This window comes from Apiospora kogelbergensis, assembly GCF_038363985.1.
Source record: "Apiospora kogelbergensis strain CBS 113332 chromosome Unknown utg000005l_segment0_segment0, whole genome shotgun sequence".
Taxonomy (NCBI): domain Eukaryota; kingdom Fungi; phylum Ascomycota; class Sordariomycetes; order Amphisphaeriales; family Apiosporaceae; genus Apiospora; species Apiospora kogelbergensis.
Window position 1 is genome coordinate 4,476,173 of NW_027117422.1, and position 14,825 is coordinate 4,490,997.

The window sequence follows — 14,825 nt, forward strand, 5'->3', positions numbered from 1 at the left end:
AAGCTACCAAGCGAGACGTAAAGTAACGATGGCTTCTTGGTCTGTAATAAAAGTAATAAATCTACAAGAAGGACTCAATCCGAATGATATCTCAATTGGCGTAAGAGTACTATCAAGGTTTCGCAATGATACCCTTACATAACATATTTACACCGATGTCAATCGAATCGCCATGACCCAGTCTCACCCATCACGGTTGAGTCCAAGTGTACCTTTGAAGTGACGGCGCTGTTATGTGTGATCAAGTGATGAGTGATGGCATTGAGCTCCTTCACCAGTAAGAGAGGGAAACGGGGACCGGTGTCGACTATCTGTAGCTGGTGATAAGTGTTTAACTTGGCCGACACCTGGCTAAGATGTGAAGAGCAGAGCGCATGTGAGAAGGACCGAGGTGTTGCTCGTGTATTCATGTGTTGTGTGTTGCCAAAGGGATGGTTGAAGAAGGCCATCTCTCATGCCATCTACACCCATAAACCTCATACTGGAGCTCGCAGGCCTCCCCATAGAGCGCGAGTGGAGACACGAAGACGTTTCTCGATATCGCACAAGACAAAACATCAGATATATGCATTGGAGGGAACTACGCGATTGAAATCAAGCGGCTATGTGGCCCCTTTTCCTGGTGCGTGGCTGGTAAGAGTATGGAGCACGTCCAAACGTGATATTTATGAGTATCCAAATGTCCCTTCACGATACCCCTTTTCGCGACGAGGTACGCTGTAGTGGGTAATGCAACATCAACTTATGGAAGGCAAATACTCCAACAAAATAATGATAACCGCTGATCAAATGGGAGATGCCAAGCTGGAACTCGTTTGCCTCAAAGGCTTGTGGGAGAGGGAATATGCTGGTGCCAATTGAGGCGTTTTGATGATTGCTTCAATGGACAGGGGGCGAGCATGTCAGTCCGATTCTTCAAATACATACCTATCTGCTGAGTTCTTATTGGCAGGGTTCTCCGCAAAGATTGTCATGATCCTGCGCCGCTTAGATGGATTTGGTCACTATTTCCGATCAATTAATGCGTGCTAAAGGGGTGTAAGTCGAGTGGCCGAAAAGATACCACATGCGCATCATTTCAAGTCGCCTGACGTCCCTCTTGGAGTCTGTCGACAGTAAGAAACACTCGGATTGGCGCGGAATACTAATGCGACTTAAAACCGTTTCCGATCTCTATGGCAATACCGAAGGCCAGTTAGTGTCTGTGTAGTCGGGATAGACGTGCGCCATGGTTGCTTGCTGGTTGCTGTATCGTTGCTCGAGAAGAGTCTGTCTGTATTTCACTTTTCACAGGCCAATTCCCTACCGTCATTGCGGGGCAGGTGACCTGGAACGAAATTGGGGTCAGGCAACCAGCACGGCCTTTTGGACCATTTCCGGGGCATCGGTCCAGCCCCTACCCCTTAACGAGTTAGTGGCTCTCCAGGCCCACCACGACCCGACATGCCGAGGCAAAATTGTCCTGCAGAAATGGCCGTGGAGCCTCGAATCAAGCGCGTTGGAGGAATCAGCCGGCAAACTGCCCAGGCCGCCGACTAAACATTCCACATGACAGCCCGCCGTGTCGTCGGCCAAACAACTCGGTCTCAACTTCACCTTCAACCAAATCAACTCAGCTCCAGTCATAAACAACCACAAACACCGCCTCTAGATGGATAATTGACAGACAGCATAATACCGGAAGCGCTGCCCTGGCTCTACTCTAATACTTTCTTTCTCTTGGTCTCGTTTTCTGTCCCTATTGCCGCTCAATTGATATGTATAACCCACACCTCCAGTAACTGTCCGCATTTGAAACAAGGGCTTGTTGACAACCCGTCATGGCCTTCCACAACCACAACAACGACGCCTCTACGGCCACCCTCAGTCCTACGGACTCCATCAACAGCAGCGGCATGTTCGGCTCCCACCACTCGCAGCTGCTGTCCTCGTCGATATCGTCCCTATCCTCGCCGACTGCTTCCGCACGCCAATCGACCTCGCATATCTCCAAGACGTATCGCCAGTCCTCGCAGCTCTTCCTCACGCGTCGCCTGCCCGAGGCTCTGTCGACCGTCCTCCCTCTTGTTACGCCACCCTCTGGCCTGGGGGAAACCGCCGAGGCCAGCGCCGAGAACGAGCCGGCCCCCGTCGCCCAGGCCAGTCGGACGACCCGCATCAAGGTGTGGAGTCTGTATCTGACGATACTCAACGCCATCCTCGAGCTCGAGCCCGACGAGGGCAAGGATTCCTTCGGCACCCACGAGTACCGCGGTATCTGCAACAAGGTGCGCGACGGTGACATTTGGGAGGAGGTCGTCCGGAATGGCTACCACGGCATCGAGGGCAACGTCGACTCGGACGTGGTCATCAACCTGTAAGTTTCACCAACCGCATGGAACTCATTATCCTACTCTGTTTCCCCTCGGAAGACTCGGCTGGACTGACACCCATGGAAAACAGAGCCACTTTACTCCTGGCGCATGCCCGCACCCAGACCCTCAACCAGAAGCGTTTGGAAACCTACCTAGCCGTGTCCCAACAACCAGAGCTGGATCTAGCGCAACGACTTGAGGCGACACAATCGTCCGGTCCCTCTAAACATCGGAGGTCGGCTTCCAAGTCTAAGGCTACAAGCGGCGCAGACACGCCGCGGGATCTTAATGCGAGAGTTAAGATCCTCGAGTTATACACATTGCACGTGCTACTGAGAAACAACGAGTGGGACTACGCCCGGGAGTTCATCACTGTTTCATCGGTTTTGGACGAAGAGCGGCGCGACGCGTTCTTACAGGCCCTACAGAGTCTGCAAGAAGATCAGCAGGAACAGGAGCGGAATGAGCAAGAGGAGAGAGACCGGCAGGACGAAAAGCTCCGCAAGGACTTGGAGGAAGCGAAGAGACTCCGGTCCGAGAATGAGACGCGGGAGCGAAAACGGCTGGAGGAGGAGAGGGCCCGGCGGGAGGGCAGCGAGGTCGATTACGGGATCGAGAAAACACCCAGCGCCGCCAACGGATCGAGTAAAGGCCGGCGGACAAGAGAGGCCTCGTCGGCCATGTCGAAGCCCAAGGCAGCCAAGGGCAAGCCTGCGGGCCCGCCGAGTCTCAGCGCGCGAGCCTCGATGATTCTTTCGAATTTACGAGTTGTCCTCGAGCAGATTGGGTCTCAGTTCAAGACCAATCCGATGTTGCTTGTCCGCTTCATGGCCTTCATCATTAGCATTATAGTCATGTTTGGCAACCAGCGTATACGGGAGCGCATCTCTCGCGTCTTGGGTTCTGGATGGACCAAGCTCAAGTCGACAGCAGGCATGGGCGTTAAGGTCAGCTACATTTAGCTGGCCCTCAGCCGGGATTAATGGGCTTACGATAATTTTGCATATAACTTGTTAACTTTGTACTATAACTTTTGGGCACGGGAGGCATGGGGAGGCCACGCAAGGCGCACGGCGTCACGAGTTTTATATATCTGTTTTAGCAGTCGATAGCGAGCTCAAAACACATTTGATTTTGCCAACAAGATCTGTCTTTTGTACTGCATCTCAACGACTTGGGTATCAACCCTATAATGCAAACCCTCAGAAAACGCCGTGTAAATGCAAAACCCCAAATTATTCTCCTTGTTTCGTGATGAATCTGATGATGCTTTGCCCCCTTTCCATATACACAACCCACTCCCGTATCAAGCTGTAGCGCCCAGTCCCGGGTATCACGGGGGCTAGTACCCCGTCCGATTCGTTTTCTTTTGGTAGAACAACTATGAAGAGAAGATTTACGGTTAGCCTCGAATCATACAGCTGCGTGTTGGGTGGGGGAGATGGGGTGGAAGAAAGGAGAAAAGAGAAAGAGAAAGAGAAAGAGAAAAACTCACGTCTGTCCTCGAACTACCGAGATTGATAATCTTGGGACAGCCGTCGCGGTCCTTCTCAAGACGGGTGCACTCGAAGCAGTAGAAGGCATCGGAGATGCCCTCACCACCACAGACGACGCACTTGTTCTGGTAGTTGCCGAAGGAGCACTCGTCGCAGATGCGTACCAGCGTCGTCGGCCGGACGTACGAGTCGCACACGGGGCACTTGCCGTCGCACTTGTCGCAGAGGCGCCCGATGGCCACGCCGGACTGCTTGCGGCACATAACTAAATCGCTGAGCAGAGAGAAAAAGAAGGGTTAGTATGTTTGTCTCGCGCTGCGTGTCGCAGAAGGGGTGGGAGGCAAGGCGAGGCTTACGGGTGATGGCGCGACATGATGGCGTTTTAGAGCTTTGAGCGATGGGAGTGGTTTTCGTAACGGCCGTGTTCGTAAGAAGACGAAGTCGAGAAGGAGATTCGTCGTCTAGCGCTCTGGTCTGGTCTGTGGGAAGGGTGATATAAAAGAGAGTCGCGTCGGTGTGTGGCAGAAGATGGATTTCTCAGCCTTGCCACCAAATTCTGGAGTTTTCTTTCGGGGACTGACGTTGGAGGCGGGAGGTCAAGCTCGGCTGCACAGGGCGCGTCAGGGTGGGGGGAGGTTGGGCGGTTGGGCGGTTGGGGGGAGGGGCGGCGGTACCTTGCACAAGTGCCCTTTCATTGAGCGGAGAAGTTGAGAGTGAGCGCCGCAACTGGACCTGCAACTGCTGGGGAACTCACTCATTAATATATATTCACTAACGCTTTCCCAGCCTTACGACGACATCCCCTCCATCTCTTCCATTCCTTATCCCGGAGGGACTTGCTGACTTTCTAACCCACTCAGACGAGTAGCATGTGCTGACGGCATCTCGACTAGATTCTGAATTCTTTGGGCATATTTACCTGTCTGCAGCCAACCTAGCAGCGACTTGCAATTAGTGTTTGGAGGGCGGGCCAAGGGTCCAATATGTCGACAGAAGATGATAGGTAAGCTTCCCATGCCCACCAATCCCTGCATCCAGCCAACACCGATTCGAGTAACTAACAATATGCATAGCCTGCACCAAGGCGACGACCATGTCGCTGCTACTGCCAATTCCGACACCAAGACGGGAGACTCCCCGAGCACACAGAAGCGCAAGGCGCCGTCGCCGCACCCCTCGGAGATGACCACATCCCAGTCCCCCAAGCGCACGAAACGCGACGACCACGACTACGGAGGCAGCAGCCGCCGCGGATCTACCGCCACCACGCGATCGCCCACAGCGCCCCGGCAGATCTCACCCGTCGAACGTCGAGCAAGCGCATCCATGGAGGAGAAGAAGCGCGGCAAGCGGCTATTCGGTGGTTTGCTGAACACACTAAGTCAAACCACTACCAACTCGCAGCAGCAGAGACGGCAGGAGATTGAGCGACGACAGCAGGAAAAAGCCACACATCAGAGAGCCGAGGATAGCAAGCACCGAGAGGTCAAGCTGGCCAGGATAAGAGAAGTGCGCCAGCGGGAACAGATCAAGTTCGAAGAACAAGTGGTGAGTTTCCGATTTGTTAACGATTCAACCTTCCCTCGAGAAGCCAGTTACCGTCACCGTCTATCTACTGGTCGTGGAAGCTATGATGCTTGTTAGTGGGAATTCGAACAAATGGCTGACCCCAGATGACAGATGAGAACGCGGCATTCCCATTTGGTCGCCTCGGCCCGCTTTCTCAGGACGAAAACCGAACCCCGTATTGTAAGTTACCACTTCGCCTCCAGCTTCACGCTGCGAGCGTCTGACTGACTGTAATCGCAGTACTACCTCCCCTGGGATCTCACCGAACGCCAGGAATACCGTATTAAGGACCAGGTCCAGGATGCGGAAGACTTGATTGGCCAGGAAACCCGTGAGTTCAAGCAGAGAAAAGACAAGCGACTCGGCATCGTATCCGAGGAGAAACACTCTCCTCCGGGTGATGAGATGGTGATAGACGAGACTTCGCAACCCCCACCGTCATCATCACTACCACCAGCAGCAGCAGCAGACCAACCGGGAGAGCATCAGCAACAGCAGACCACTGTGGGTAGTAAAAGTAACATCGACTCTAACCCCCTACCACAGACTGATACTACTAATGACCGTGCGTCTGCACAAGAAGCCAGCAAAGCCGGCGGCTCCCATGCCAAGGAGGCGGATAAGGCCGGGGATGTCATGGTGGACGAAGGCGAAGACACGGTGATTTACTAACGAATAAACCGTAATGATAAAATTTCACTTATCCAGTATTGGTAACTTAACGATTTATCCCATTAATGGCAAAAGCAATGTTTCTACCATGTCGATAATGATATTCAGGGGTTAAGCCCAAGGCGTATCCTTTCATTCAGCCCCTACCCTCCGTTCGTCATGTGATGCTGAGGCACGCATTCTCTCAGTTCTTATTAGACCATCATACTGCGTGTCTATCCTATTATTCTTTGATTTCCATATGGGGCGTCTGATGCCGGAGACAACTAGCTTTCTTCGAAAGGCTGTTATTGTTGGATTGGGGGGCAGCTGCAGTCTGAGAATCACCCAGATGGATCCTTTCTTACCTGAGGTTTGCACCTCGGCGACGACAAATGACCTTACCATCCTCTCGTTGCAGCAGAGCTTGTTCCTCTTGATCTTTTGTTATGGCAGCCGCCAGTACCTTTACTCCCATCTATCGCTCTTAAGACTGTTTACTTCTACCATACCTGCGAACTACGAGATTGGCCACGGGATAAGGAAACCTGCACCCCAGCTTGCACAGCCGCGGCGGGTCCACGATCAAGCCGCCAGTTCACGATCAGGTTGCGTTGCATTCAAGCGCAAGTGAATACATCGTGAGCCGAATCGAAAATAACAGTCCTCGAGGCCAAGTCCAAACTTCTTCCAGGCATCGCCGACCACCCATCAAAGAGCGACCCTCTCCACTCCACATTCGTTTATCGGATCTTTTATCATCCACACGCCCACTCGCCTGCCCAATTCACTCTTGGGTGTATTGGTATGCGCCCCAAAAGGGAAATAGCGGTTGTGCGGATCCGCAACGGTGAGCGCATCTACAGCCGACCCTCCGGACCTTGCATGCTCTGCGGCCGCCTTTCCCCCTACCGCTCCTGTTTCGCCGATGACGCCTTCGTGTGCGAGTACGTATGCGGCCGCAAAATGCCCCATGGTTTCCGGCAGCGTGAGCGGCGCCTCAGGGAGGTGGAACAACGCCAGTATGAGGCAGAGTTGGACAACTATGAGAACGGGTACGAGGCAGACGATGAGAACGATCTCATAAATCATTGGCATGGCTGTGATGAAGAGCACCAACTCATCAACAGCGGCCTCGGCCCCATCGAGAAGGCGTCTGGCCAGCCCATGTCGGGAAGAGGCGTGGACGTTGATGTCGTCTTCTACCCGGACCCGGAAGATGTCGACGTCTACGCCGAGATGCAGAAGACAATGTTCCCCGAAGGCATTCCTCTGCGGCCCTTCCAGCCGACCAAGCCGCGATGCGATGTAGCAGCCAAGAAGCATGCCGCCACGGATGTTGGTGTGCGGGCCAGCTCCCCAGACAAGCGGATTCCTGAGAGCCCCGGCAAAGACAACAAGCAGGATAGGCCAAGCAAGAAGCAGAAAGTTGCAGACGGACCTGCCACCTCAGTGTCAGCTGGAACACCTGATCACATCAACGTCGAAATCCATCACAGCCTACCTGGACAAAGAGAGCAGTCGAGCTTGTAGAATAAGCTCCTTGGCTACATCGGCATGGGAAACTAGATGAGATATGATTCACGCCCATACGCGTATGGTGCGAAACACAGATGGTCTAAACGGTTGGGGGTTTTTTGAAAGGGAATAATCTGAGAAGGGAATAACTAAGAGCGGAATTAATGAGGACGGATTGTCTGTCGTTAGGGTTGTTGGGGTCGCCTGATACAGAGATTGCACCTCTAGAGTTGTAATGCAAAAAGTCATCAAGATCGAAGATTGCTCAGGCCTTGCTTGAATGTAGGATGAAAAACACTTTTCTGTTTTGTTTGCGTCTTTCTCCTTTCTTCAAGAATTCTAACGCAGGCTTCTCCTCAGTTTAACCATGCATCTCAGCATACACGTCCTCAAGATCAAGGTCTACTCCGCGGATCGATTCCACTTCCCTTCCCGCCAGGTCTTCTAACTCTCGCAGCGCTACTCTCAACGGACAAGAAACATCCGCCGCGCATCTGTGCTTAGAGCTGTTGGAGGCGCGAGTGATCTTTGCATAAATCTCTGCGAGGGTCATAGATGAGAAGGGCCCGGCTGAGGGCCATAGCTCGCAAGTTTGCAATGTGGCGAAGTACCTCGAAACTCTGTATTCTGGTGTACAATACGCGTCTCTGAGTATCATCTCGAGGTCACAAGGCCTGCAACGAGCCACTCCTGATGCCGATGCTTTGCCCATGCGTCCACATGACTTACAAAGAGCATTGAACTGTGTCATAGAATAGCACCCATTTGTCCCTTGAAGTTCGGATTGGAAACCTTGCAAGATTTGATGAAGATTTTCGCGTGCCCAAGTAACATTTTGGTCCAGTTCAGCTACCTTTGGTCAGTTTGGAAAACGAAACCCTTGGATTGGAAGGTGTTTACAAATAATATGTTCTGGCATGAGAGACATGCTTTCCATCGTCGGCCATACGGTCTTGAAGAAGGGACACATGTGCATCGCAATGTTTTTAGAAATCTCGTCAAAATTGAAGGCTCGAAATAGGTACGCTGCTATCAGCAAAGATCCTATCTCGAGGCCGCTTCTTGAAAACATTTTGCACCAATGAGGAACCCAAGGTGACAGCGCCCGGCTGCAGTCGTATTTGTCGCTGAACATCGCCATAGGCACGAGGAGCTCGTGCGAAATGCTGATTTTTGACGTATCGGGGTGGTGGTGGAGGGCACAAAGGATCATCTTCGTCGCCTCGGGGTCGTCGTCATGGAGAGTGATGGTGACGCGGCCATCGTTTTGAAGCTGTTGCCCTTCTCGAAAGTTGGGGCCGAGCATCTTGGAGAAGACCGGCGATGCCAGCCGCAGGACTTGGGAAGACGCCTGAAAGCTTCTGGGTTCGTCACACTGAGGACAGTTGATCGTGATCGTGACGTCCCCCTCTGGGTCCAGGACCATCGTCTCTCGTGCTTCGCATTTATGGTCGGTGCGAGGTCTCTTGCTGCCCTCAGCATTATTTCCGCCATCTGTCATTGCCGTGGCCCGTCTCTTTTTCCCCATTTTGAATAGGATAAGAGAATGGAACAAAGATAATATGAGGAAGCAACAATACTTTGATATTCTTCTTGGGAAAAAAGAGAGCAAAAGATTAAGAAGACAAGAGGGAGAGACCTGGGAACGGGTTGTGAACTAATTCTAAATCGATGAAAGGAAGACACCGACTCGACTTACAACCCCCTCAAAGTACTCTATCTAGCCTGGAGAAATCAGAGTTTGGCTCGATGACGATTGACGCACAGTGTGCTGCCAAACCAAAACCCCCAAATCGTCCAATCTTTGCAACCAAAGGTCAATCGCACCATTGCCTCGATTCCAGACACTCTATTGACTCCTCATGGCCATTCATCTTGGCGGTTTGAGCACTTCTGGGATGCCCAATGGCCATCGGATTCGTCCCCATCGCTACGCAACAGCCTCATACTTCTATCACAACACCGCCGTGTTTCTAGTCTTCGCCTAAAAATGGGAGTAGCCTTCATCACTGACGGCAAAACGGACTCGAAACGTTATTTCAACATCATCAGTAAACTGGCAAGCCAAAGTTCATGTTCATGTCGAATGTTTGGAAAGAATGATCGGCAAAACTGCGAAGACAAGTTCTCAATTGCGAAGAAACAAGGGGGTGGTATCATTGAAGCAGCGTGAGAGCCTGCTTGGTATATACAAAACGCCAAACACATTATAAAATAGTTGCCAAGCCACATCGGCGGGCCGTTCCGTTTATTCAAAGGTATCGTCTACATTACATTAGAAAACGTTGAGGGTGCGGACGGGGGTGAGTTCTGCCCCTGAGCTATTAGACAAGGAGCATGGCAGCCACCATCACCACACCCGCGGCGATGCCGGCGGATCCCCCAACAGGCTTCGTCGCACCCGCCGTGACGATGGGCTGGCTAGTGGGGAAGACACCGCCGGTACCCGTGCCGATCGCCGTCGAGTTGGCGCCGCCGGGGAAGGTGAATGGCGGCGGCATCGTCACGATCGGGGCCAGGCTGGGGGCGGTGGTCGGTGCCGAGGTGACGGCGATAGGCGGCGGTGGTGCGACAACGGTGGTGGGCGCGGGCGCGGGCGGAGGCGGTGCCCTGTCAGTGGCAGGCGCTGTGCTGCAGGGAGCGGTCACCGTCATGGTCACTGGCGGCGGCGGTACACCGGCCACGGGCTCCTTCACCGTGACGGTGTGCGGAGGCGGCGCTGGCGCTGCTGGGGCCGAGTGGTGGACCGTGACGGTTTGAGGGGGAGGCGGCATGCCCGCATGAGTTTCGACGACGGTGTGAGTAACCGCAGGCGGGGCCATGCCAGCGTGAGTTTGGACAACGGTGTGGGTGACAGTCACGGGCGGGGGAGCTGCGGCACAGCTACCGACGACGGTGTGGACCAGCGTCTTGGTCTCAACCATGGTATGGGTCACGGGCTTCTCCATGACGACGTGCGATGTGACTGTCACGTGCTCAACCACGGTCTTGGTGTCGTGTACGACCATGCCCCCTTGGTGTTCAGTTACGGTGACCTTAGCCGTCTCCGTGACTTGGACGGGCATGGTGTGGACGACAGTATGAACCAATGTCTTGGTTTCGGTGATATGAGCGATCTGGGTCTGGTTGAAGGCAACGGTCTCCTTGATCTTTTCGGTAACCTTGACGGGAATGGTTTCCTTGACAGTTTCCTTGACAGTCTGCGTAACCACCGCCTGGGTGGCGTTCCAGCCAACGGTCTGGGTGAACTTCTCAGTGATCTTGACGGGGATCGTCTGTTTGACCTTCTCCGTGACCTTGACCGTCATTGTTTCCTTCGTCTTTTCCGTAACCTTGACAGGGATGGTGGCATTGATGGCGTTAGTCTGCTTGATCGTCTCTGTCACCTTGACAGGGATGGTCTCCTTGACCTTCTCTGTGACCTTCTGGGTAACCTTGATGGGGATCGTAGCGTTGACTGCGATGGTCTGCTTAACCTTCTCTGTCACCTTGACAGGGATAGTCTCCTTCACTTTCTCTGTCACTTTCTGAGTGACCTTGACAGGAATAGTGGCGTTGACGCGGATTGTCTCCTTAATATGCTCAGTGACCTTGACAGGCACCGTCTGCTTGACCTTCTCGGTAACCTTGATAGGGATGGTGGCGTTCACAGCAACCGTCTCCTTGACCTTTTCTGTCACCTTAACAGGAACGGTCTCCTTGACTGTTTCCTTGACCTTCTCAGTAACTTTGACGGTCTTCTGAACTGTCTCGGTATGAATGACAGTCTTGACAATGTCGCCTCCCTTTTTGCCAGCTTTGGAGGTAGTGTGATTAACCTTGGACTCGGTCGCCTTGCTGGAGGTCTTCTCTTCCTTGGACGCGGATGTGGTAGTGGTGTGCTCGACCTTGGACTCGGATGCAGTGACGGTGGTCTTCTCTTCCTTGGTTGTCTTCTCTTCCTTGGTTGTCTTCTCTTCCTTGGTTGTCTTCTCTTCCTTGGTGGCCTTGGAAGTGGTGAGAACAGAGGTCGCCGCCTTGGATTCGGTGGTAGTGGCATCCTTAGCAGCCGTGGTGGTGGATGCTGCCGGCGCGCAGTGGAATGTGTTGACCAGATCGAGACCCTTTTTCAGGACCGCGTTGAGAACATTGCCAATGGTCTGAGTGGCCGACTTGGACTCGTTGGGGCATTTGCCAACAATGCTATCCACCAGCTTCTGGGCTTCCTTGCCGATGTCGTTCACCCCGGTCTGGAGAAGAGTACAGACTTTGGACTGCTCGAACTCGAGCTTCTTCTTCTGAAAGTTGTTCACGAGTGACTGACAGCCACTTCCGAGGTTGGCAATGAGCGGGTGGATGTCCAGAGCATCTTGGGCTGACATCTGGGTCTTGTCCATGGATGCCGTACATGATTGCATGGTCTGGATGAGGCTCTGGGTATCTGCTTGGATAGCTGTGGCGTCTCCAGCGAAGGCGCCGGTCGAGTCGGCCAGCTGGGACACAGCAGCGGAGATCTTGTCCATGCAAGAATTAGCTTTAGTGAAGGTACGGGCCTCGAGGACGGGGAGCGTCTCGACGGCTTCCGTGTTGCCGCCGGCGGCCGCCAGGGCGAGAAAAGAAAAGAATGTAGAAACCCTCATGGTGATCAACAACGAGGCGATGAAAGAATGGAATAAGTTGGTCTAGCCAAAAAGAATGTTTAAAAAAAGGATGTGAGAAACAAATACAAGCCTGCGCAACCAACGACAGCAAGATTCGAAAGAAGCGTAAGAAGAGGAGGCAAGCCGCGGGCGAAGCGGCTGGGGCTGCCATCCTTATGAGATTGGTAGGGCAGAGCGGCAACGCCTTACTGCCTGGCAAGCTGGGTGAGGCTCTCATCTCGGAAGGAACCCCTGCCCGGCACGGATGACCAAGTGTGGGATCTGGATGGAGCGGCAGTCCATGGCGAGATATCGGAGTTAAGCCCGCCGCCTGCCAACGTGACATTGGCTTCGGGACAGCATTGGCGTTTGGGTGGCAGTGCCACGGACAATGACATTTGGTTTGGTCTGAACATCGTTCTTCAAACTCGCAATCTCTCGGCGGGGGTGTTTTCAGGGACCGGAAGCGCACGGCAAGACGCCTTGAATACCACCTCCCAGGCCTGCCCAGGCCCAACTAGGCTTACCTTGCCGACCTTAGCTTTAAGCATAGATGGCGACGGGGATCTGGGTATCCACGCATCATGACTCGATCCTGCTACCTACCCGTCAGTCGCCGTGAACAATTGCAGAAGTTGGAAGTTGGAACGGATATGGGATGACACCGGTACGCTAAAGAAGCAGCGTCTCCAGCGTGCGTGGGGGCCTGCTTGGCAATCGGGTGCCGGCAGAGGATAGACGCTAAACACCAGCTAGTCTCGCTGCACTCTGCATCACGCATGAGTGATATTGAAGATGGAAAATATAAGGTTCTGTCGCAATGTTTATTTATATAGAAATTTATCGCACGCGTACCAGTTGGAACGCATGTTGAGGATGAAGATGAGGATGGCGATGATGCAGCGTTATTGCTTGGGATGGGGGACGAGAGCACTGTGTGAAGGTTGCGAAGAGCCCCGATTTTCAGGTGGTCTTGGCGCCGCAGGGGTTGACAAGCCCAGGGATGAAACCGCCAACCTGGACGACGATCAAATCGAAGAAGAAGAAAAAGAAAAAGTCGTTTTCCTCACGAGGCAAGGCGTGGAAAAGTGCCTGGGCTTCACTCAAGCAGCCAATTCATGACATTGGCCGCCGCTCTGACAGCTTGGCCTTGTTCGCAGGGCAACTTTATACATACGACTTGGGCCTATGACTCCGATTTTAACCACGTTGCCGTTTCTTGGGATAGCGCTGCCAGATGGTTCGTGTTCAGGTCAGCGACACTAGCCACCCGGTCGCTAATTGGAGCTTTAGCATAAGCATATATCATCTGAGTAAGTTGCACATTCCGCTTCTATCACTGGTTCTGGGACAGGTCGCCAGCCAGTGACGCAGGCTGGCTATCGCTGTTGCGAACGACGCCCGGAACGAGGTGAGGCTGGACGAAGGCTCTTTAGACTTTACTTGAGCAAGAGCGCAGCCATGTTGTTTATGTTGCATATCAAGGGCCATTATATACCGATGGATGAAGCTATGCATATCATCTTACTAAGTAACATCAAGTGCTTTGAAACAGGCTCCTGCTGCTGATAAGTCTTCCGTCATGCGAATCCATCCCGTGTACTTGTAACACAACTTGAGAGAAATCGATTTCAAACCAGTTTCTAGGTCAGATATTACAGACCTCGACAATTCGATGGACTGTCGAGTGTCATCACGCTTGATGTAGCCGCCGCACTTGATCCGTCACGGGACCGCGATTCGGGGGGTCACCCTCTTCAGCGAACGCATGTCACCCTTCCCAGTTCCTTTGGCATGGCCAGTGTAGCTCTTCGCGAATAAGTAGATGTTCATCGGTAAGATGGCGGTCCATCATCAGACGTCTTCCGAACGAGTCGTTTCAACAGGCTGCCTCTGTCGGCCAAGTCGGAGTTCAGCCGGCTAATCGACTCGTTGCGTTTGCTGATATAATATGTATTTTATCTCGAACGATCGCCAATCACTGGCTGTCCTGTCCGCCTGGTGCAATATCATCTATGGTCAAATCCACACCTTCAACTGGAAGCTGGAAAATGAAACATTAGCCAAGCCTCAGAAGCATGGATCAATGATATCAGGCTCCAGTCCCATCTCGGAGCCAGTTAAGCACTTCCGACTGAGAAACCTGCTTGTGCCTGGCTTAGTGGTCTGCCTGTCTCCGGATACTCATTTCTGACGCGAGCATTCACGCCAGCAACTCGAAGACGACACGAATTCCTTTCCATGCCTACAGACAGAATAACCTGATAGAGGCACTGCTTGTCATGAAACCCATGTAGAAGCATCGAAAGTGTAGTTTACCGAACTTGAAATAAAGGGGCCAATGTTAACCGTTGATGTGATGATATTAAAGAGGGGGTGAAGTGGGACGACTGATCATACAAAAAGGGAATTTTGACAGAGATCGTGGATGAAGAGGCCATGTGAAGGGTTAACCACGCAGAGTGTGTGCCAGGCAGCAAGCAGCCTTCCGTGAAAGATGTTTGCTTGCTCATCCAATCAACTTCGGTCCCTTATAACCCGGTGCTGCTTGCCCTTTCACCAATACTCCGTAAAGATAATTCCAATCTGACAACCTTCACTGATCATGCGCAAGGAAA

At 52.9% G+C, this 14,825-nt stretch overlaps 6 protein-coding genes across 6 annotated transcripts; 3 read left to right on the forward strand and 3 right to left on the reverse strand.

The window, feature by feature from the left end:
- Positions 1 to 1,820: 1,820 nt before the first annotated feature.
- Positions 1,821 to 3,316, forward strand: PG998_008076 (uncharacterized protein; the record flags this gene model as incomplete). The annotated part of the gene is made up of 2 exons (XM_066874892.1): positions 1,821 to 2,356; positions 2,443 to 3,316. The coding sequence occupies 2 exons, from the start codon at positions 1,821 to 1,823 to the stop codon at positions 3,314 to 3,316; spliced, it is 1,410 nt and encodes a 469-aa protein (XP_066730837.1).
- Positions 3,317 to 3,696: 380 nt separating this feature from the next.
- Positions 3,697 to 4,223, reverse strand: PG998_008077 (pre-mRNA splicing factor ini1; the record flags this gene model as incomplete). Its single annotated transcript, XM_066874893.1, has 3 exons — positions 3,697 to 3,735; positions 3,850 to 4,123; positions 4,207 to 4,223. 3 exons carry the CDS (start codon positions 4,221 to 4,223, stop codon positions 3,697 to 3,699), a joined length of 330 nt encoding a protein of 109 aa, XP_066730838.1.
- A 610-nt stretch (positions 4,224 to 4,833) lies between these two features.
- On the forward strand, positions 4,834 to 6,091 carry PG998_008078 (uncharacterized protein; the record flags this gene model as incomplete). The annotated part of the gene is made up of 3 exons (XM_066874894.1): positions 4,834 to 4,853; positions 4,924 to 5,398; positions 5,660 to 6,091. The coding sequence occupies 3 exons, from the start codon at positions 4,834 to 4,836 to the stop codon at positions 6,089 to 6,091; spliced, it is 927 nt and encodes a 308-aa protein (XP_066730839.1).
- Positions 6,092 to 6,877: 786 nt separating this feature from the next.
- Positions 6,878 to 7,603, forward strand: PG998_008079 (uncharacterized protein; the record flags this gene model as incomplete). The annotated part of the gene is made up of 1 exon (XM_066874895.1): positions 6,878 to 7,603. The coding sequence occupies one exon, from the start codon at positions 6,878 to 6,880 to the stop codon at positions 7,601 to 7,603; it is 726 nt and encodes a 241-aa protein (XP_066730840.1).
- A 485-nt stretch (positions 7,604 to 8,088) lies between these two features.
- Positions 8,089 to 9,116, reverse strand: PG998_008080 (uncharacterized protein; the record flags this gene model as incomplete). Its single annotated transcript, XM_066874896.1, has 2 exons — positions 8,089 to 8,208; positions 8,538 to 9,116. The coding sequence occupies 2 exons, from the start codon at positions 9,114 to 9,116 to the stop codon at positions 8,089 to 8,091; spliced, it is 699 nt and encodes a 232-aa protein (XP_066730841.1).
- Positions 9,117 to 9,912: 796 nt separating this feature from the next.
- PG998_008081 (uncharacterized protein) lies at positions 9,913 to 12,207 on the reverse strand (the record flags this gene model as incomplete). Its single annotated transcript, XM_066874897.1, has 1 exon — positions 9,913 to 12,207. One exon carries the CDS (start codon positions 12,205 to 12,207, stop codon positions 9,913 to 9,915), a length of 2,295 nt encoding a protein of 764 aa, XP_066730842.1.
- Positions 12,208 to 14,825: the final 2,618 nt, after the last annotated feature.